At 39.9% G+C, this 24732-nt stretch overlaps 1 protein-coding gene across 1 annotated transcript; it reads right to left on the minus strand.

Annotated features, from left to right (window-relative positions):
- Positions 1-525: 525 nt before the first annotated feature.
- LOC117515283 (zinc finger protein 862-like) lies at positions 526-24185 on the minus strand. The gene is given in 8 exon segments (XM_034175770.1): positions 526-849; positions 852-2723; positions 2918-3442; positions 11113-11300; positions 11713-11780; positions 11872-12131; positions 19688-19765; positions 24019-24185. Coding segments are annotated over 7 exon segments (3228 nt in total). The 5' UTR covers positions 19716-19765; positions 24019-24185; the 3' UTR covers positions 526-562.
- Between the last annotated feature and the right edge of the window lie 547 nt (positions 24186-24732).

A 24732-nucleotide genomic window follows, 5' to 3' on the forward strand; every position in this document is an offset into this window, starting at 1 on the left:
GTTAGTTTGTCCAATCACCTATGGCCACAGAAATTGGAGAGACTGCATAAAAATGTCTAATTCTTTTATGGTTAATGCAATAGGTTGTGTGTGTGTGTGTGTGTGTGTGTGTGTTGGTTATGGATTATGAAGCACCAGTGTGATGCCTTTCATTTCTGAAGGGTTGTTCTTGTCATAAATCCAAAGACGTTTATTGTGTTCCTTTCAAGTATTCTCGGTGTTCGTCCTTTAAACGTATGCTAGCTTTCCAGACAAGGCACGCCGGCGCCGCACAATCACGAAAAAAAAAACCTTCATACCAAGGATACGTTGTACTGGGTCCTCTAATAAACCTAAAGTGAATGAATGAATTTATTCAGCACGCACAGATCCAAAAACAACAAGAAACTTACAAAGAAAGAAAAGAAAATAATCCATGTATGTATGTTTTTAACTTAATTTAAAGCATGCAATATTAGGGTGTGGACAGAGTAGAGTAACTGCAAAGAAATAATAAAAAATATAAGTGGACTACTTGGGAAAGCCCTTCTTTTGTGTTGGGTTTGACTCAGCACTATAAATGTTAGACGTCAGGGTAGAACTCAGTATTGACATCAACACTGTGCAAAACAGACTTTTGATCAGCAGTTGACATTCGACTTAATACCTCAGCTGAGAGGGAATAACTGCTTCCAGACTTCTCTTCAAACCAGCTATCCAATGCTCGCTTCCCGTCAAAGTTGGCGATTGGTGGTCCATTAACCTTCACGGTCAGAAGGTCGTTCATCTGTTCAAGGGTCAACCGGGAATGACTGTTTTTACACATCCTCTGCAGAGATCCTCTGCCTTTATCACAGCATGCCGTGGACTGGGCAGAACCCTGACAACCTGCACAATATAATTCAGCAAAGGAAAACGTTGTTTGTACCTACAGATGTGACTGACAACCTCTCTAAATCCGCTGATACTGTGATAATCCGCTTTCAGATCCTTCCACTCCACCACCAGGCTCCCCCTGGCTTCAGTTTTACCCTGGGAAGCCTCCAGGCCTGCACAGGGAATAGACTCCAAATGGTTGAATATCATCTGAATTTCCTCCTCCCCATAGGCCTGCAGGTCTTCTTGGTTATGAGGCCAGTTGGACAGGTCTAGGACCTTGCAAGCTTTGATAAATGATCGGCTCTGCAGGTCCAACCTTTGAGAGAGTATGGCCTGGCTCTTGCTGCAGATCTTTTCTCGGATCGACTGAAACTTTGACTCAGCAACACGAAGGTTCTTCAGGGCAATGCCATTGAAACTTTCACGGAAATTTTCCTCAAACTCTTGCAAATACTCTCCAGGACAATCCGCCAACTGGCCAATCTCTTGAATGGCATCCTCTATTCTGGCTTCCACCCGTGATACCAGCAAGTACTCAGCCTGGAAAGTCAAAGCTAAGCGTGAGAGAACAGCAATGATGTCTAGAAGGAAGTAGATGAGCTTTACTGACTGGTAGTCCATGAGAAACTGCACGAGGGTGAGAGCAATGGCAGCAGCATCAGCCCTCTGTGTCTGGGTGCTGATCTCCTTCAGATGGACGATTACCTCCTGATAATCTTTGATCAGCGCATTGAGAACATTTGGTTCTCCTATGATCCATCGTATGGCTCTGATGTCTCCCAAGAACTCCGTCTCCTCTGACAGTGTTGGAGCTGTGGACCGCAGCTCCCCCATCATGCGAGGTGAGTAACGATAGAAACTAAGCAGCTGCTTTAAATTGTTTTCAAGGTTCTCAAGGCAGGACAACTCCTTCCCACTAATGGCATCCAGCAGTTCTAAATGAGGCCGATGGATCATGATGGGAAGGCACAGAATCCAAGGAAAAGTCTTTTGGACAGAAATGTACAGATTTGCTCTCATTCCTAAAGAAATGTTGGTACCATCCACCCCAAGACCCACCACCAATAAGTCCTGAAAGCTGAGGCCCAAGACACCAAAGGCACGATCCATAGCCTGTAGATATCCATCCAAACTGGTCATGCTCAGTCTCTGCATGGATAGGAACTCTGTCGTGGGTGAACCTTCGTTGGTCAGGAATTGAACATAGACTGCCACCATGTCTGAGAAAAGCTCATCATTTTGGCCATCTACAATGATGCTTAGAAAGGGTGACAGGCGCATCTTCTCTGCCAGGTCTTCTTTTAAAGCCCGACCAATGTGATGGATGAGAATCTGACAGTCTCCTTCATTCATGTACTGGTCTACTACTTTGAGCTCACACTTCTTTAAAAGCTCTGCTAGCGGACGGAGATCAGAAAAAGGACGACCCTCCAGGGCCAAGTGGTATGCAGCATTGAAAAGCAGCATCATGTTCTTGCACATCTCCTCAGTCTTCTCTGGATGCATGCGAAGCTTATACAATTGCAAACACTTTTTATGAAGATTGCTTTGGCTGTGGAGCTTGATGGTATGGATCTTAAACTGCTTGGAGCCAATGATGAAGGCTGAAGTGCGGGATGACTGGACTGTGTACTGTCGGCAGACATGGCACCACATCTCATTGAGGGTTGGTGAGTAGCGAAGGAACCAGAACTTTTTCAGCCACTCTTGCTTGAAGCGACGAATGCGCCTGCCTCCTCCAGAAGAAAGCTTTGATGAGTCTTCTGGAGAAATCACGAGATCTGCAGCAATTGATTCATCAGCTGAGTCCACATCCTGGTCATCTTCATCCAGAACTACCTGAGTAGGGGTCAGAGGCTCCATCCCTGCAAACCCAAATACATTCAACATCAGGCAGCAGCTCATAGCACTTTGCAAAAATACCCATTTGTAATGTAAGTCAAACTAATTTCACATCATAATTTGCTCAAGAAATTCTGACAAAGAATAAATGAAATCAGGAGTCTCAGAAATCCAGTAGATTCAAGTAAAACAGTGGATCCTTCATTTAATAACTTACCTTGAAAGTCTTCAATTGGTCCTTGCTCAGGGTTGGGTGGAGCTTGATCCTGTTGAGGTGGGGGATGTTCTGACATTGGCCTGTTGACTGGATCTCCCTGTTCTCCTTTAAGGCGTGACAGTTCGTCCTCCAGCTCCAGAATTCTCTTCTTTAGTTTGATACAGTTGGGGCAGAAAGAGGTCGAGGGTTCCTTGGTGGTCTGGGTCTCTGCTTCTGTGTCCTCAACCTTAAGGTTAGGAATGTTAACTTTGCTTTCAGCTAAATAAGATCCTTGCCCAGTTTTGCCTGCCGTTTTACATTCCTGGGAAGATTGTTTCATTGGATGGAACCTGTTGGAGTCACCCAGAGAGGACTCTGTAACATTTTTGAAGATGAAGTCAAGCTTCTTCTTCTTAGCAGGAGGCTGGTCATCAGCCTCTTCACTGGGTTGTTTATTTGGACTGAACTTGCCCTGCAAAACTGACTTCAGACAAGTAGGTTTCAGGTCCTTCTGAAAGCTGGTCAGGATTTCTGTTTGGTCTTTATCTGGAAGAAAACAGTGATAAAAAGATGAAAGAACAATGGCAACCAGTGTGGCCACCGACCCAGAGAGTTATAAAGAATATTGCTGTGACTGAGCAAGTTGTTGGTAGTTTGATCCTGAATCCCTACACTGGTCTTGACACTTTACTCTATGTAGCTAGATAGTCATCTAACAAAGAGACCAAACACGACTCCATGGAGCTACACTTTAATCAGCACTGGAACTGAAAGGATTTTGAACTGGAAGTAAGGTGGGATGAACTCACGCTGTATTATTTCTGGAGTGAAGTCGGTCGACATCGGAACTTTGAACTCAAAAAGTTGCATTGCGGGATGTGGGGGCATTTTGTTGGGAGATTGGAGATGCATCAGCTTTGGAGTGGGATAAGGGTAAAGTTCTATTTCACTGACTGATTTGGATTCAACAGCCTGACTCATCAGTGCAGTCTATTTTACAGACTCCAACCTTCACTTCCAGGCTGTCTTTTCAATCATCTAGTTAGTGCAAAAACCAGGTTCTATATCATCAGGTTCATACGTCTGTGCACCACCACAATGGAGCTGAAATTAAACAATAAGTGACTTTAGCGTCTCAGCCCGCGCTCTGCATTAAGGGATGATAAAATTTTGGCTACCAAACTAACATGAGTGAACAATTACAACCAAATTAATCAGAATTTAAGTTTTTGGATGGGAGGCATTTGTAACTTATCATCTACTGTAACTAAACATGTTATCATGTAGTGGGTAACATTGGACTCACTTTTTTTTTTTTTTTTTTTTTTTAATGCAAGTTCGTCTGTTAATAAGCAGTGATCAAATTACAACACTACAACTACAATTGACAAACTTACTATTTTAATCAATCTCTTGCTTCCTTCAGGGTTTTTCTTCTCTGTGGGAAAGTTGTGGAAAGCCAAAGGTGCATTCTAGATCTTTGTGCTCAGTTACTACCATAAAAAGACTCAATTAAAAGTCAGTTTGTATTGAGAAATCTATTCAAGTTTAGAAAGTACCTCGTTAATAAATGATCAAAGTACAAGTTAACCCCACAAGTACAAGTTCAACCCTAGACTTGGGTCATCTTTTCAAGGTCCTCTCTTGAGGCCCCAGCTCCCCCGCTGTCACCTGTGGAAGCGTGGGGTCATGCATGTTGACAAACGCTTACATGCACCTCAATGAGATGCATGTGCACATGTGTTTAAGTTACACTTGAAGGCCCGATATGCTGCAGTAATGCACGTTGTACTTGCGTCAGAATAATTATGGTTTCTGGCTGAACTTTGTTGCACTGCTGATATGCTGAGTCTTAAAACAGAGGAAAACATTACACACACCTGCTCTTAGCATGTGCAGGCATATTTTCATTTTACAGTGCATCCAGAAAGTAATTCACAGCACTTTATTTTTCCACGTTATGTTACAACCTTATTCCAAAATGGAGTAAATTCATTTTTCCCCTCACAAAACCCCATAATGACAACATGATTTTGACGACAGGTGGTGATCAACTGATGATTCCACTGGTGAGGCACCCAATTCCATCAAGTGTGTATGATTCAATTTTACACCCTTTGCTCAATGCTTGGTGCACCTGTCTTTGGGCAGTTTTGTCCATTCCTCTTTGCTGCACCTCTCAAGATCCATCAGGTTGGATGGGGACTGTCGGTGCACAGCCATTTTCAGATCTGTCCAGAGATGATCAATCAGATTCAACTCTGGGCTCTGGCTGGGCCGCTCAAGGACATTTCGAGTTGTCCTGAAGCCACTCCCTTGATATGGTGGTTGTGTGCTTAACAGGACTGTGAAATGAAAACTGTGACATCAGAGGAAAATTTGTGGGGGGGTCTGGGTGGAGCAGCAGGGGTCACAGAAACCAAATTCATTTTGTATCTAATGATACAATACAATGATACAATGATCTTTTCTGGATGCCCCCTGGACGCCTCGCTGGAGAGGTGTTCCGGGCACGTCCCACTGGGAGGAGGCCCCGGGGAAGACCCAGGACACGCTGGAGGGACTACATCTCTCGGCTGGCTTGGGAACGCCTTGGGGTTCCCCCGGAGGACCTGGGGGAGGTGTGCGTGGATCGGGAGGTCTGGGCGGCTTTGCTTGAGCTGCTGCCCCCGCGACCCGACTCCGGATAAAGCGGAAGAAAATGGATGGATGGATGATGGATACATTTTCAGCATCTCCTGGAGGAAAAAATCTCAAAAGAAGTGCATATTTAAATGAACCTACAAGTATATTCAACCTGTCATTTGAAATGTTAATGATAATGTTGAAATAACAGAATATGACATGGAAGTAGGACCTGGAATGATTTTCCTTTTAATTGTAAATCAAATTATGCATTAGCTCACGACAATTAAACTACATGAAATTCATGAAGACTGTTAAATCAGACATAAAAGACTGTGATTTGGCACTTTTCTGTTTTTAATCCTTCGTCTCCGATCATATTATATAACTCGCATGCTGATAAATGGATCAGAAAAGTCTGTACATTTACAACACAAAATAGGTAAAAGAGGAAATTGTACAGTTTACCTTTGATTTGGAGGTGATGACTGAAGAAAGAAAAGCTTGTTGAGGGCCAAATTAGTCCAGAAAAAAAATTATCCAGAGACGGAGAACTTTAAAACTGTCACACACGTCATTGCACGACACGGTGTTACAGAGCAGCAGCAGCATAAATCAGGCTTTAAATTAATTAAATAAATCATCATAAATTGTAAATTTATGTAAATTTGATAGCTTAACTTTTTATATTTATTTTGATAGTACCTGTACCTGGATGTGTTGCTGTATGTGGTTAAATGATTTTAAAAAAATGTTGAAAACATTAAAAGGTTCATTCAGTAGTTCCAACCCAAAATGGCGCTATGTTCTGAGTTGACACTACTTGCCAATAAAGGCAATCTACTAACCCCCCCCCCCCCCCCCCCCCCCCCATGATGAAATCCACAGAATTCCTTAGATCTGGAGTTTTCACAACCCTGGTCATTGTCCTGCTTAAAGATGAACCGTCCCCCAGTCTGAGGTCAAGAGTGCTCTGGAGCAGGTTTTCATCCAAGATGTCTCTGTACATTGCTGCATTCATCTTTCTCTCAATCCTGACTAGTCTCCCAGTTCCTCTGGCTGAAAAACATCCCCACAGCATGATGCTGCCACCACCATGCTTCACTGTAGGGATGGTGCCTGGTTTCCTCCAAACAAAGAGTTCAATCTTTGTCTCATCAGACCAGAGAATTTTGTTTCTCATTGTCTGAGAAGCCTTCAGGTACCTTTTGGCAAACTCCGTGGGCTGCCATGTGCCTTTTACAGCGGAGTGGCTTCCGTCTGGCCACTCTACCATACAGGTGACCATCGGGTTCTTGGTCACCCCCCTGACTAAGGCGCTTCTCTCTTGATTGCTCGGCTTAGAAGGGCAACCAGCTCTAGGAAGAGTCCTGATGGATTGTAACTTCTCCCACCTTCAAAGCAGCAGAAATGTTTCTGTACCCTTCCCCAGATTTGTGCCTCGAGATAATCCTGTCTCAGAGGTCTACAGACAGTTCCTTTGACTTCATCTTTGTTTTGTGCTCTGACATCTATCAACTGTGGGACCTTATACGAGGGCTGTCAATAAAGTAACGGTCCTTTTTATTTTTTTCAAAAACTATATGGATTTCATTCATATGTTTTTACGTCAGACATGCTTGAACCCTCGTGCGCATGCGTGAGTTTTTCCACGCCTGTCGGTCACGTCATTCGCCTGTGAGCACTCCTTGTGGGAGGAGTCGTCCAGCCCCTCGTCGGAATTCCTTTGTCTGAGAAGTTGCTGAGAGACTGGCGCGTTGTTTGATCAAAATTTTTTCTAAACCTGTGAGACACATCGAAGTGGACACGGTTCGAAAAATTAAGCTGGTTTTCAGTGAAAATTTTAAAGGCTGATGAGAGATTTTGAGGTGATTCTGTCGCTTTAAGGACTTCCCACGGTGCGAGACGTCGCTCAGCGCTCTCAGGCGCCGTCGTCAGCCTGTTCAAGCTGAAAACCTCCACATTTCAGGTTCTATTGATCCAGGACATCGTGAGAGAACAGAGAAGTTTCAGAAGAAGTCGGTTTCAGCATTTTATCCGGATATTCCACTGTTAAAGGAGATTTTTTTAATGAAAGACGTGCGGACGGGTCCGCGCGTCGGGACGCAGCCGCCGCGACGCTCCGCCACAGGAAAAACACCTCTGTTGAAAGCCTTAAGGACAAGTTGGAACATGTCCTGCCTGTTAAACAATTTCTCATATACTCACTCCACTGAAAGCCATCAAAAGCCGCCTGGATTTTACAAATGATTATCAACACGGAGGTGTTTTTCCTGTGCCGCCGCACCGCGTCAGTCTCTCAGCAACTTCTCAGACAAAGGAATTCCGACGAGGGGCTGGACGACTCCTCCCACAAGGAGTGCTCACAGGCGAATGACGTCACCGACAGGCGTGGAAAAACTCACGCATGCGCACGAGGGTTCAAGCATGTCTGACGTAAAAACATATGAATGAAATCCATATAGTTTTTGAAAAAAATAAAAAGGACCGTTACTTTATTGACAGCCCTCGTATGTTTATATAAGGTATATAAGGTTTATATATCCTTCCCACTGTAGCCAAGTGCTTGCTCACAGGGGGGTCGTTTTGACCGTTGGGGTTTTACATAATTATTGTATGGCCTTGCCTTACAATATAAAGCGCCTTGGGGCAACTGTTTGTTGTGATTTGGCGCTATATAAAAAATTGATTGATTGATTGATATGTAGATAGGTGTCTGTCTTTCCAAATCATGTCCAACCAACTGAATTTACCCCAGGTGGACTCCAATTAAGCTGCAGAAACATCTTGAGGATGATCAGTGGAAACAGGAGGCACCTGAGTTCCAATTTTGAGCTTCATGGCAAAGGCTGTGAATACTTATGTACATGTGATTTCTTATATTTTTATTTTTAAAAATTTGCAAAAATCTAAAAAACTTTGTTCACCTCGTCATTATGGGGTATTGTATTTTGAGGAAAAAATTTATTTCATCCATTTTGGAATAAGGCTGTATCATAAAATGTGGAAAAAGTGAAGCACTGTGAATACAAATATCTGATACGACTCTTGATGCAGTTAACTGCACTTATGGACCAAAAGTTGGTGCTGCAGTATTTACAGTGAGGCAAATATGTATTTGATCCACTGTAGATTCTGCAAGTTTTACCACCTTCAAACAATGGAGAGGTCTGTAATTTTTATTGAAGGTAAACTTCAACTGTAAGAGACAGAATCTAAAGAAAAAAATCTGAAAATCACATTGTATAATTTTTAAATAATTAATTTGCATTTTATTGCATGAAATAAGTATTTGATCCCCTACCAACCAGCAAGAATTCTGGCTCTCACAGACCTGTTATTTTTTTCTTTAAGAAGCCCTCCTATTCTGCCCTCTTTACCTGTATTACTTGCACCTGTTTGAAGTGGTTACCTGTATAAAAGACACCTGTCCACACACTCGATCAATCACACTCCAACCTGTCCACTATAGCCAAGACCAAAGAGCTGTCTAAGGACACCAGGGAAAATAATTGCAGGCCTGCACAAGGCTGGGATGGGCTACAGGACAATAGGCAAGCAGCTTTACTTTGCAAACCTTTACTTTTTTTTTTTTTTTTTTAAGTGAAAAGACACTTATTTGTGGAGTTAAATTTGTCTCATTAATACCTGTAAAAGCACAGAGGATGATCTACAAATAGTCCTTGATTTGCACACGTGTTTTGTGATCCACAAACACAAATTTCCGATTTGTAACTTGTGTGTTGGTTTTTACAAATAGATGTGTATTTTGAAGGTATGTCATTTTTTCCATTTGTAAAAAAAAAATCATTTTCAAAACTGAAAATTGTGTTTGAAGTGTGACTCAGCATGCTCAAACCTTCTTTTATTCTTTCTTCTTCATTACTTTAAAAATGCGATAATTTCACTTTGTAAAAATGACAGCGTTGATGTTAATGTGTTGATAAGCTGTCCAGAATTAGTCTGTTTATAAATTAAACCATGAGTGAAAGTGCCTTGCGTTTGATCTACACTGCCCCCGTGAAAGGTAAGTGAGAATTTATTTATCTTGCACATTTTAGTTAATTTTATTGTTAATTTTCTTATTTTTAATTTTTGACTACTGGGGTTTTATCTATCGTGATTCTATTGTATGTGCAGCACTCTGGAACATTTTTGTTGTTAAATGTGCTATATAAATAAAGTGGATTGGATCCTAAAATTGACCCAACGTGCAATAGATGTAAATCAGGGGAAGCCAGTCTGATACATATGTTTTGGACATGTCCTAAAATTTTTTGGAAGGATGTTCGTGAAGCACTTTCTACTGTGCTTGCAACTAAAGTAATCCCACACCCGTTACTTTTGTTTTTTGGGGTCACCCCTGAAGGACTGGGTTTACCAAGTGGAGGTCGTAGAGTTATTGCCTTTTCAACTCTCTTGGCCCGTCGTCTCATCCTCTTAAAGTGGAAGGAAGCTGCCCCACCCACCATATCACACTGGATTAAAGATGTGTTGTCTAATTTAAAACTTGAAAGAAAAAAAAAAAATCAGGTGTGTGATGAACGGTGCTGAAAAGAAATTTTATAAAGTTTGGAAGCCATTTTTGATATTTTTTGACCAACCACTGAGACAGGTTTGGGAGTAGTTTTTGTTTAATGACAGTTTTTGTTATTTTATTCTTTTTTTAAGAATGATTTTGGTTGATTATGTGCATTTATTTCTTAAGTTTCTTCTCTTTGTTTATATACAACTATGTTCCGTTAAAGTGACAGTAAGTCCACGTGTTCTTTGTTTCAGGGTGTGTTTTTTCTCTTTTTTGTGCATGTATTTTTGTATTGTATTTTTAGATTGTGAAAAGCTTAATAAATATATTAAACACCATAAAAGTTAACTTTTCAGTTAGCAGATTACTGGTTACTGAAGCTAACTTTCTGGTTAGCTGTGCCCACCACTGGGTCTGTGTCCCGTCGAGATGAGGTGTGTCGCGCTACTGCACGTGGAGATGATGTAACTCGCTCAACATGCAACTGCGCATGCGCTTTATTTTGTTTTTTTCTGTCAAAGTTTTTTTTTTTATTAATTGTATTCAGTGTATTTATAGCCTAGTAACTAAAACATTTTCTGTATTTTACGTTAGGAGCATAAATGTATGTATATGTATATTTTGCCTGTCGAAATAAGCTAACTCCAGGTTAAAAACACTTATTTTATAGTGAGTAGATTTTATACATTACTACATTTGGATGAACAATTTATACATTTACTTGCCCATCAAAATAACCGAACTTCGTCAAGTAATTTTTTCAATGCACACATATGCAGTTACGTGAGGAACCTCATCTAGACGACGCACCTCATCTCAACAGACTTATCTGTCCCCTGTTTGTTCTGGGTCCTGCTCTGCACTGTTTATCTGCATACTGTAAAATCAATCGTCTGTCACCAGAAACCTGTGTTTATTTACCTGATGCTGACAAAGTCAAAAGCCCTGACAAATAACAGCATGAAGGAATTGTTGAAATATGCAGCTGGAGCACAAAGTAGCATCATAAACTGTGAGGGTGGGAAACAATCGTAGGTGCTAATACGGTTGTGACATTTGACCCCACCTGTGTCCAGATTACGATCAATGCTCTTCTGAGAAATGCCCTGAAGTCTCTGGATGTAGTCATCACTGTACCAGACCCGCAGTCTGTCACCAGCCTGCAGCTGCTGGCAGACTCTGAAGTAGATGTTTTTCCCGTGTTGAAACGCAGTCAAGTTCCTGCTGGTCTCCTCTGATGAGAGCTGAACAAACCTGCAAGTAATAAACAACAGCATTTAAATAGAGCTTGTTGCAGGAAATCAAACCTTTCAGACACCTCACCAAAACTTGGCGTCTCCCAACAATTATAGCTAAGCAGGTTCCCCGTGATTAGAGCGAGGACAGGATGAATCCAGTCACTGAATTTGAGATTTCTGTAACCAACTCCTTATAATTTAATGCATATCCAGTTCTGAAATTTTGCATTGTGCAGGTCCACTGAAGCTCGTATTTTGAGCCAACTTAGCATCTTTCAACACGCACCATAACATAAAGTAAAGACAGACAGACCATTTAAATTCCTTGTGAAGCCTTGTTGCTAATTACAGAGTCCTGGTGACCACTGGAGGTCACTGTTGCTTATGTGGGTAAACTTTGGGAAATGTCTGACAGAGAAATACAGTACCTCATCCAGTTGGACTTTGTTTCATTGCTGCCATCAATGGATTGATATGTATTGTTGCCATTAATAATCTGGAATAATCGCAAGAGAAAATCATGAGCCAAACATTACAGGCAGATGTCATTTTATTCAGACTCAAAACACTCAAGTGAACACACTCACCATCCAGGTAAAAAGGCCAGAAGATTTATTCTTGGACACCAGTTCTCCTTCATATGGACCAAAGATGGCCCCTTTGGGAATACTTGCATCCACACAGCGAACATCAATGTCATCTCCTTCTGTACAGACCTGTAAGCCTGACGGGACAGTGAGCGCCGCCCTGTTGGCCTGTCCAAGAGCCACGTACTTATCGGGGACAAACAGCGGGAGTCCGTGAGTAGGACACTCCTTCTGGAAATAGTCCTGACACTCCTCACAGACTAGAAAACAAGCCCAGTTTACATTACATTCAGACTTCAAAGTTCAAAAACACCTGCATTAAAGAATCCCTGCCCCCCAACCCAAAATAATAAATAAAAAATAAATTATACAAAAAAATACATAAGAATATCAAGGCCAAAACAAATTAACAGCTTTTAAGACCATAAATAAACCATTCAGTTCAACGAATGACACACCTGCAAAGTGAATATGAGTCAATCCAAGTACACCTTCAGAAGTATAATTATATAACAGTGATCATCTTAAAGAGAGACTCCGACATTTTAGAACCTGGGGCCTATTTTTAGACTGTTAACTTTCACTCTGAGGGGGTGGGGGATTTAGTTTGAGCATTAAAATAGTCACAGCCTAAAGATCTATAGAACATAAATGCTGAAAACATCACAGTGAAAAACATCTTGTCACCACTGATTCGACTAAAAATATCATTTGACGTGTTGGAACGCATGGAGCAGATACAACGCCTACGTGATACGTGGAAAATCTGCACTGTGTGACATGCGCTGTTCAACACTGTGACAATGATACGACTTGTGAGAAATTAACAAACACTGACACAAAGGTCACTTAAGTGGTTTCACCCAGAGGTTGTTCGATACAAGCTTTGTGGCCATGAGTGACAGTAAAAGAAAATGTCTAAAATGATGACATATCTACTGATCTTACATACAGTGCTGCCAAAATGTTCATGTTAATGACATCAAATTACAATATATATACACACAGATAGATAGATAGATAGATAGATAGATAGATAGATAGATAGATAGATAGATAGATAGATAGATAGATAGATAGATAGATAGATAGATAGATAGATAGATAGATAGATAGATAGATAGATAGATAGATAGATAGATAGATAGATAGATAGATAGATAGATAGATAGATAGATAGATAGATAGATAGATAGATAGATAGATAGATAGATAGATAGATAGATAGATAGATAGATAGATAGATAGATAGATAGATAGATAGATAGATAGATAGATAGATAGATAGATAGATAGATAGATAGATAGATAGATAGATAGATAGATAGATAGATAGATAGATAGATAGATAGATAGATAGATAGATAGATAGATAGATAGATAGATAGATAGATAGATAGATAGATAGATAGATAGATAGATAGATAGATAGATAGATAGATAGATAGATAGATAGATAGATAGATAGATAGATAGATAGATAGATAGATAGATAGATAGATAGATAGATAGATAGATAGATAGATAGATAGATAGATAGATAGATAGATAGATAGATAGATAGATAGATAGATAGATAGATAGATAGATAGATAGATAGATAGATAGATAGATAGATAGATAGATAGATAGATAGATAGATAGATAGATAGATAGATAGATAGATAGATAGATAGATAGATAGATAGATAGATAGATAGATAGATAGATAGATAGATAGATAGATAGATAGATAGATAGATAGATAGATAGATAGATAGATAGATAGATAGATAGATAGATAGATAGATAGATAGATAGATAGATAGATAGATAGATAGATAGATAGATAGATAGATAGATAGATAGATAGATAGATAGATAGATAGATAGATAGATAGATAGATAGATAGATAGATAGATAGATAGATAGATAGATAGATAGATAGATAGATAGATAGATAGATAGATAGATAGATAGATAGATAGATAGATAGATAGATAGATAGATAGATAGATAGATAGATAGATAGATAGATAGATAGATAGATAGATAGATAGATAGATAGATAGATAGATAGATATGTACACTACACGATGCAGGATGTGCGATTAACCTGAAACTCGGTCCAAAAAAGTTCGCACAAATGAAAAATCATCTGAATATAATAAAACGTGTGCAAAACATCATAAAATGTGCGCACGGCACAATATAATAAAATGAGCGCATATTCTCTCCACATGCAAAACATTTTGCGATGACACTTCCAGGGCTCCGTAAAAATGCCTGTTTTTACAAATAAAAAAATGGAATATTTTACAAAAGCACATTTATCTGTAAGCACCAACACACGACACACGTCACATTAATGTGTTGGTTTACATAATGAATGACTGAACCAATGAGTGTTTAGCAGAGGCACATTTTACCCAGAATCCTTTGTGATCTGTCTGTGTTTATTACAAAACCTCAGAATTAGTGCATTATTCAACATTAAAAGATATATGTTATATTTTAACTTTGTACAAATGACAGAATTGACATTAATGGAGTTATTCTATCGGTATTAATGTCATTTATAAATCAAAACCATAAGTCAGCATGGCTTTATTTTCCAAAACCTCCACCTGACCGGAGCATTGTGATTGGATAGAGAGCTGGCTGTGGCTGCTCTCAGTGTGTAGTGAAGAAAAGCTTCCAGCAGGGGGCAAGATGTTCAAAGACAGAAGCGTGGGATCATTGTTTGGGTTTGTTGTAGCTTTTGATGCTACCAGAAGTGGTGTTAAAACTCAAATTCAGTTTATTAGTAGTTGCAAATGTACCAGAGACAATAATGTAATTTATCGGTTATCGGTTATCTGTAACTTCCGATACATTTTTGGGTGGTTTATCGTTTTATCTTTATCAAAGATAACTTTTCAGTTATCTGATTATCTGTTATCGAGGTACATTTTTTGTTATCTGTGCCCACCACTGGTCATAACCTATTTCAGCATCATATTCATGGTCAAACAAGATAAGATAAACTTTATTTATCCCGAAGGAAATTATTTTGCCAGAGTAAAAAAAAACAGTAAACAGTGAAGGAGTTTTTATTTATTTATTTATTTTTTTACAATAACTCCAACAAATTTATGCAAAATGACTGGACGGCGTTTGCACAAGATGTTTGACAATATTGCACATAACTGAATAACTCTGTTCATTATGTATTTATCCTACAGAAGGGAGAGGATTGCCACAGGTAGGAAAGACCTCCTGTGGTGTTCTGTGGTGCACCTCAGTGGTCTCAGTCTATGGCTACATCTGTAATGTATGTCTGCAGACACTGAAAGATCTGATCTTCCTGAGGAAGTACAGCCGGCTCTGACCTTTCTTATACACAGCATCTGTGTTTACAGTCCAGTCCAGTTTGTTGTCTATGTGGACACCCAGGTACTTGGGTAAAACGGTTTAATACATTTATTGTTCTGAAGATACTGAAAGCAAACTAGGTAATAATTAAAATATGTTCTGCTAATGGAAGCAAACAGTGCTTTATGAACAGAAAACATACTGAGCATCACAATCACGTGAGGAGGTGTGTTTTCTTGTTTGTGCGTGTTGATGCCAGGATTTATCCCTTTCCGTTGAGCCAAAAAGGAGAAAACCACAGGTTTTGACAGTACTACTACTAGAATTTTTAATGTTATTTTTATATTTGCCACCCTGGCGATTCAGAAGCAAAGTAGGCTCACCGCAACATGTACAGTGGTGTTCAGAATAATAGTAGTGCTATGTGACTAAAAAGATTAATCCAGGTTTTGAGTATATTTCTTATTGTTACATGGGAAACAAGGTACCAGTAGATTCAGTAGATTCTCACAAATCCAACAAGACCAAGCATTCATGATATGCACACTCTTAAGGCTATGAAATTGGGCTATTAGTAAAAAAAAAAAAGTAGAAAAGGGGGTGTTCACAATAATAGTAGCATCTGCTGTTGACGCTACAAACTCAAAACTATTATGATCAAACTGCTTTTTTAGCAATCCTGTGAATCACTAAACTAGTATTTAGTTGTACGAGGTCTGTTAGAAAAGTATCCGACCTTTTCATTTTTTTCAAAAACCTGGATTTGAATCACGTGTGCTTGCATGAGCCAACCTTGAACCTTCGTGCGCATGCGTGATTTTTTTTCACGCCTGTCAGTTGTGTCATTTGCTTGTAAGCAGCCTTTGTGTGAGGATGGGTGTAGTCTCTCGTTTTTTTCTTTGCAAGGAAATGGCGGAACGACTGGAGCAGCGCGACCATCAAATTTTGCCACAAACTGGGCGATAGCCAGGTGGAAACCATTTGGATTATTCAGACGGCTTTCGGTGATGATCCTATGGGCATCACACAGATTAAGGAGCGGTACAACCAGTTTAAAGACGGCTGCACAACGGTGGAGGGCGCGCCGCGCTCCGATTGGCATCAACACGCTGAAACACCTGGATCATTTCCAAAATGAACGCTGACCCAGCTATCTTAGCTAATTATAGGCCAATCTCCAACCTTCCTTTTCTCTCAAAAATTCTTGAAAGGGTAGTTGTAAAACAGCTAACTGATCATCTGCAGAGGAATGGTCTATTTGAAGAGTTTCAGTCAGGTTTTAGAATTCATCATAGTACAGAAACAGCATTAGTGAAGGTTACAAATGATCTTCTTATCGCCTCAGACAGTGGACTCATCTCTGTGCTTGTTCTGTTAGACCTCAGTGCTGCTTTTGATACTGTTGACCATAAAATTTTATTACAGAGATTAGAGCATGCCATAGGTATTAAAGGCACTGCGCTACGGTGGTTTGAATCATATTTATCTAATAGATTACAATTTGTTCATGTAAATGGGGAATCTTCTTCACAGACTAAGGTTAATTATGGAGTTCCACAAGGTTCTGTGCTAGGGCTAATTTTATTTACTTTATACATGCTTCCCTTAGGCAGTATTATTAGACGGCATTTTCATTGTTACGCAGATGATACCCAGCTTTATCTATCCATGAAGCCAAAGGACACACACCAATTAGCTAAACTGCAGGATTGTCTTACAGACATAAAGACATGGATGACCTCTAATTTCCTGCTTTTAAACTCAGATAAAACTGAAGTTATTGTACTTGGCCCCACAAATCTTAGAAACATGGTGTCTAACCAGATCCTTACTCTGGATGGCATTACCCTGACCTCTAGTAATACTGTGAGAAATCTTGGAGTCATTTTTGATCAGGATATGTCATTCAATGCGCATATTAAACAAATATGTAGGACTGCTTTTTTGCATTTACGCAATATCTCTAAAATTAGAAAGGTCTTGTCTCAGAGTGATGCTGAAAAACTAATTCATGCATTTATTTCCTCTAGGCTGGACTACTGTAATTCATTATTATCAGGTTGTCCTAAAAGTTCCCTGAAAAGCCTTCAGTTAATTCAAAATGCTGCAGCTAGAGTACTAACGGGGACTAGAAGGATAGAGCATATCTCACCCATATTGGCCTCTCTTCATTGCTTCCTGTTAATTCTAGAATAGAATTTAAAATTCTTCTTCTTACTTATAAGGTTTTGAATAATCAGGTCCCATCTTATCTTAGGGACCTCATAGTACCATATCACCCCAATAGAGCGCTTCGCTCTCAGACTGCAGGCTTACTTGTAGTTCCTAGGGTTTGTTAGAGTAGAATGGGAGGCAGAGCCTTCAGCTTTCAGGCTCCTCTCCTGTGGAACCAGCTCCCAATTCGGATCAGGGAGACAGACACCCTCTCTACTTTTAAGATTAGGCTTAAAACTTTCCTTTTTGCTAAAGCTTACAGTTAGGGCTGGATCAGGTGACCCTGAACCATCCCTTAGTTATGCTGCTATAGACTTAGACTGCTGGGGGGTTCCCATGATGCACTGAGTGTTTCTTTCTCTTTTTGGTCTGTATGCACCACTCTGCATTTAATCATTAGTGATTGATCTCTGCTCCCCTCCACAGCATGTCTTGTTCCTGGTTCTCTCCCTCAGCCCCAACCAGTCCCAGCAGAAGACTGCCCCTCCCTGAGCCTGGTTCTGCTGGAGGTTTCTTCCTGTTAAAAGGGAGTTTTTCCTTCCCACTGTTGCCAAGTGCTTGCTCACAGGGGGTCGTTTTGACAATTGGGGTTTTTACGTAATTATTGTATGGCCTTGCCTTACAATATAAAGCGCCTTGGGGCAACTGTTTGTTGTGATCTGGCGCTATATAAATAAAATTGATTGATTGATTGATTATCCGAGAAACTGCGGAAGAGGTGGACATCAGCACTTTTTCGGCACATTCCACTGTGAAAGAAGATTTTGCCATGAAAAGAGTGGCGGTGAAATTCATCAGCACGAAGCTGATGGCGCAGCAACATCGCCTCCGTGATGAAGTCTCACTGGACATGTTGTAACATGCCCAGCTCGTCAACCATTCGGAAGATTCAGACGGCTTTCGGTGGCTTTTCAGTCGTGTGAGTATCCGAGAAATTGTGGACAAGCTGGACATGTTACAACATGTCCTGTGAGACTTCATCACGGAGGCGCTGTTGCTGCGCCATCAGCTTCGTGCTGATGAATTTCGCCACCACTCTTTTCATGGCAAAATCTTCTGTCACAGTGGAATGTGCCGAAAAAGTGCTGATGTCCACCTCTTCCGCAATTTCTCGGATAATCACACGACAGTCCCGCATCACCACAGCGTCTTTGATCATCCTGGAGCTGATCAATGGGTGAGCCTTTGCCATTCTGGTTATTCTTCTATCCATTTTGATGGTTGTTTTCCATTTTCTTCCACGCGTCTCTGGTTTTTTTTTGTCCATTTTAAAGCATTGGAGATCATTGTAGATGAACAGCCTATAATTTTTTGCACCTGCGTACAAGTTTTCCCCTCTCCAATCAACTTTTTAATCAAACTACGCTGTTCTTCTGAACAATGTCTTGAACGTCCCATTTTCCTCAGGCTTTCAAAGAGAAAAGCATGTTCAACAGGTGCTGGCTTCATCCTTAAATAGGGGACACCTGATTCACACCTGTTTGTTCCATAAAATTGACGAACTGACTGACTGAATGCCACACTACTATTATTGTGAACACCCCCTTTTCTACTTTTTTTTTTTTACTAATAGACCAATTTCATAGCCTTAAGAGTGTACATATCATGAATGCTTGGTCTTGTTGGATTTGTGAGAATCTACTGAATCTACTGGTACCTTGTTTAACCTGCAACAATAAGAAATATACTCAAAACCTGGATTAATGTTTTTAGTCACATAGCACTACTATTATTCTGAACACTACTGTATTCAGCTGACGACACAGCGGGGGCTTGGATCGCTAATGTGAGTCCTGTCCCTCCAATAGCTGATAAATGGACTGCATTTATATAGTGCTTTTCCATCTGCATCAGACCCTCAAATCAATGCCTCACATTTACCACGATGTCAGGCTGCTGCCATGCAAGGCGCCCACTACACACCAGGAGCAACTAGGGGACCAAGGGCTCTTAGTGATTTTCCGGTCAAGCTGGGATTTGAACCGAGGATCCTCTGGTCTCAAGCCCAACGCTTTAACCACTAGACCATCACCTCCCCCAGATACATGAATAACGTCAATATAGGAGCGATACCACTAATGGATTGGATGGGCCCATCCCTAATTACGCCCCCTGGCTACAGAGTGTATACTGCCCACCACAACTATAGATTCCCTGTAATAATAACAATAAAATGACAGTGAGAAAATAGGCGTGACAATGATAAATGTGAGTTGCTGTTCCACACATAAACACAACATGTGTATGTGAAATAAAAACCAAGCTTACACCAGAGATCCAAAGACTGCGCACTCATGGTGGAACCATGCTTGTAGAAATCCAGGACGTCATCCTCTGCACACAGCTCTGGAAAAACCCAGACAAAAGAGAAAATATTTTACATTAACAGACCAAGCACATCTGTAAGTGACACTGTGTAAAGGCTACATTCCATTTAACTGTGACACTTCCACTCCGAAGTGGGCTGAGCTGACAGCCAATCAGAATGCGCCTTTTAAATCATGTGACACTTTTGAAAAATATCATTTAGTCAGTGATTTATTTTGGCAAATCTTGCATGTTCGAATATTGTCATCTATGAAAAACAACAATTGATCATCTTACACAATGACAAAAAAAAACACCTGCAAACTGGACAGCCACTGTTTTAACACTAATATAAATGTTTTCATCACATCCCAATGTTATACAGAGTGACAGTCACAATACACCTCCTGTATGTGAGAAAAAGGTTTATAATTCTTCTTCACCCAGCATATTATGATAATTCAGTATGACGGACATATATTTGTTTTCATTTTTTCTTAACTGGTAAGTGTACAGCACCTGAAAACAGAAAATGTAAAACAATAATATACATAAATATTATAACCAGGCATTATTTACAACAGGCATCGAGACTGGTCGCACATGCACGGTTGGTCCACTCATTGCTGGAAAAGTGCCTTTTTTGTGATGAGTGGGGCTTTGGCTCATTGTCATTTTTAATCAGGAGCATCCCTGACCGGTGGAACAACAAATACCAGCCTCGTTTACACTCCCTTTGATTATAATTTGGATTGTTTTACTGTGGCACATAAAGCACTGTGAAAGGTTCTGTACTCTAAGTCCCTGTGGCTTCTCCCCCGTTTCACACGGGGTCGCCACAGCAGATGTGTGGTGGAGCTGCACGTTTACTTGGTACAAGTTTTACACCGGATGCCCTATATATACAGACTCGTTCTCCCAAACATCAGGCACAACAGCAGGTGGAACACCCGCAGGAGCGCGCACTGGCTGGAACAAGAGTTTTAGCTGACTTGGTGTCACTGTCCTTCCTCGACATATTTTGGTAATGAAACTGAATGCGTCACAGCAGGGTTTAATTGTGCACACATGAGAGAAGTGATTCATCGTGGCCCACAATAAAATGTGATGCCGTGTTAGACTTCGTGTCAAAATTTGACAGATTCCATGTCAATTTGTAACAACACGTGACAGTATGGGCTCCAAAAACCATCACAGGAACCACTACAAACGCTGTCACGCTCTATTAAGGATCACCACTAATCAAGACGGATCAACACGCTCAGTTGCGACCTCCACGACATGAGACAACATGAGGGTGGTCCTTGACATTCGTGGAAGATTTTTTGACAGCCAAAAACATGCTCCATGAATATCACTAATCTCACGCACCTACACGCACTGTTAAGAAACATTTTCAGATGCGTTAATTCAAGTTAAGAATGTCAGGAATGTGCCAAGAATGACAATATGACATTCGTAACGCGTCTTGCCTATGTGTAAACGCACCATAATGCATCACGTGATAAATCTGTTTCCGGGTCCAAAGACCTGCAAGTTTACAATTAAAGTTACGTCTGTATGATCCTTTTATGGATCTACAGTTTAAGTTTAGTTTGTGTTCACAGTGTGCGCAAACCACCATCCCTCCCTTCTCCACCTCCAACTCTGTTAACCACATTCATCTGTTTCTAAGGTAAGAACACTTAATAAAACTTTTTTCTTTTACTTTATATATTTTATTATGCACAGTTAAAATATGCATGTCTGTTTGTTAATAAAAAAATTATTTATTACAATAAACAAGATGTTAAAATGCAAACTTCACTTTTCCCCTGAACGACATGAACAGGAAGCGGTCGCAGCTCGCAGCAACTCCCATTGAAAATAACGGAGAAACGATCTGAGCTTCTGGCATTTTTACATAAAACAAACGCAGTAACAACGTCTAAAAACCAAGTTAATATATCCAGGAGCGTTTTAGGCACAATATACAAAGAGTTTTATGCTGCGATGTTAATGCTGTTGTCCGTGTGCAACGGTTTAAGTGCAGCCTGATCAGAGCGTCTCAGTGCAGTTCTCTATGTTAATGACAGCGCGTCTTTTTTGGTTTGGAGCCGGAAGCTGAAAATCACATGATGCGTTACGTCACACTTAACAACCGGATAGGCAAGCATCTTGGTGAGAAGGCAACAGACATGGGGTAATCACAATCTGTAATCGCAATTAGGGCTGCCACAAACGACTATTTTGATAGTCGACTAGTCAACCATTATTTTTGCGATTAGTCGACTAGTCAGATCATACGTAATTTCCTAAATTAAGGCCTGCAACATTTTCCGAGAAACATCAGGGGATGAAAACATGAACATTTCCAAATCAGTGACTATTTCTTAGACTTCATTTACAGCAGTCATTCAGAAATACAAACAGTGTGGCACTTTATAGTAAATCTGTGTCAGGTAGGCAGTTCTCAAAAACTAAATGTCCATGCTGGAAGGAGACAAGTGAGGGAAGCTACCAAGACACAACTCTGGAAGAATGTGAGTGGAGAAACTGGGAATAGTGCAACATTTTTATTTTCATCTTCATTTTACATATAGTCCCAATTTTTTTCTGATTTGTGGTTGTTTCTGTTGCATTTCTGAAATTACAGAACTGCTATAAAGAAAAGTGTGAACATTTTATTATGTTTTAAAACTTTGTGGAGCAAATGCAAACACCAAACTCCTATAAAGAAGGAAAAAAAAAATACACAGATGTATACTTTGATATAAACTGAACAGAACAATGCAGGCTGATTTGGCTCCCCATATTTTTTGTAGAAATAAACCAGAATAAAATAAGAGGTAACTCTGAAATTAATAAAACATATAGCTGCAGCTTATAATAACTGTATAAAAAAGTTATTACAAATAACTTTGTTAGAAAGTCCTGCTTTCTCAGTGAGCCTCTGGAGCCCTGATCTTCAGACATTCTTGTCTACTGGAAGGCTCACCAGTTCAAACTTCCCATCTTGGCAAGTCTGGCCTCGCAACACTGCTCCAGTTGAGCATCTATTTAGTACTGCTGGACGCATCTTTCGACCAGAACGGTGGTTACTGAAGGACACAACCTTCAAGAGACATAGGTTTTTTAAATGAAACAAGAACTTGTAATTTTCATATCTATTCTGGCATTAGGACATTTCAAGTTCCAGCTACCTCTGCTTGAGTGGGGTATCTGTTCAGTGTCAATGGATGCATGTTTGTATGAAAGACTAATGTTTTGGAAAGACAACAAGAAGTTGATGTATTTCTTTACTTATTTCTTTTGCTAGTAATTGTAATTTAATTGTAATCGTTGAAATGTAATCACAATTTCATTGTAATCTGACTTTCCAACTCTAACTAATTGTAATTGCAGAATTGCAAAAAAAATTGCAATTATAATCTTACAATTTTAATGTAATGGCCTCATGTCTGATTAATACACGATAATGAATTTCTGCTAAAACGTGTTTCTGGTCAATTCCTTCAAAGCCCAAGCAGGATATTTACGGTGTTCGATTTAGCTATTTATAAATATTCATTGTATGAACATTTTAGTTGCTACACAACATTGCTGATTACTTCTGAAAAAATATAAACATTAACCAAATATAATGCACATTTTAACAAAATCAATTATATTTTATATAAAAAGTAATTATAATTTGTGCAACTATTGCTTGGAATGACAGATCATGTAGTGAATTTATGCCCGCCAATATGTTGCAAAATATGGATACTACCACCACATAAATAATATGATTTAGAGAAAATGATTAGTTTTTGTAAATGGATACTTCTTTTTTTTTAACTGCAACTCTCTTCTCCAAACAGTGAGCGCACTTTTCTTAAAATAACAAACTTTGATGGCACATATGTTGGCTTGTAGACCATGTCTCTTCCCGTAATTAAAATTAAAAAATGCAGCAAGTAAAGCAACATGTGAGCTAACTGTATGTATTGGACCCAAACATCAAAGTGACTAGTGTGGCTTTGACACGTTTAAACCACCCGTTTAGAAATTTTACATTTACAGCGGAAGTGTCCCTTTAAAAGGGGGAGGGGGGGGGGGGGATCTCTCTGCTGTAAAATTACTGCTGGCCGACAAACCAATCTGAAAATACTGTAGAAAACTGACAAACTAAAGTCACCGTAAGGTTTTCGCGTCGTCGCAGCACCAATCGAGACGAAACGGGCGTGTTTGTAAGCTGTAGGACGCTGGCAAGCTGCCTGCTGTTTTCGGAAGCCATTTTCAGTGGCCACGGTGGCGACTGACGGACCCACCTCGCGCACAGACGCAGCGGGGCGGCACGTGCTCTCCCGGCTCGTCGTCCGATCTCCCACCGGCCTCCGACCGCCCGCTCCCGGCGCTGACTCCGTCCTCACAGCCGGTGGAAAGTTTACCGAGAATTTTTTTTTTCAGTGGCCTCCCCGAGCTTTGACCACCATTTTTTTTTAAACCACAGGAAATGACATAGAACACGGAAGGATTCAAATTAAAGTTAACGTGGTTTGTCTGTTTTGTTATGTTTTGTTTTTGTTTGTTTTTTTAAACCCATCTTAAATTTAATACAACAGTAATATTTTTTCCCATAAATCCGTAAAAATCTTGTCGACTTTTTCCTTCTAGAAACAAGTAAAAACAAAAAAACAGGAATAAGAGATTGTAATTCAGTAAGATTCTCTTAAAAAATAAAACATTTGTGTTATGTATAAACCAGTAACTTGAAAAGTACTTTACATCATTATTCACAAACTCTCGATGTAAGCAATGACCCTTTTTTTAAATTAAAAATCTCATAATTATGAGATAAGGTGTCTAAATGTTTTTTGTTTTTGTTTTGTTTTGTTTTGCTTTTCCTTTTTTATCCACTGAATGAATGCACTTCTGTAATTTTTTAACAGTTCAGCTATTTTTTGGAATAATAGCAGCTCAGCTGCTACTATTCCAAAAAATTAGCTGTTCAAAAAAATGTCCCGTCCGATGTATTTCCTTTA

This window comes from Thalassophryne amazonica, chromosome 8, assembly GCF_902500255.1.
Source record: "Thalassophryne amazonica chromosome 8, fThaAma1.1, whole genome shotgun sequence".
Lineage (NCBI taxonomy): Eukaryota > Metazoa > Chordata > Actinopteri > Batrachoidiformes > Batrachoididae > Thalassophryne > Thalassophryne amazonica.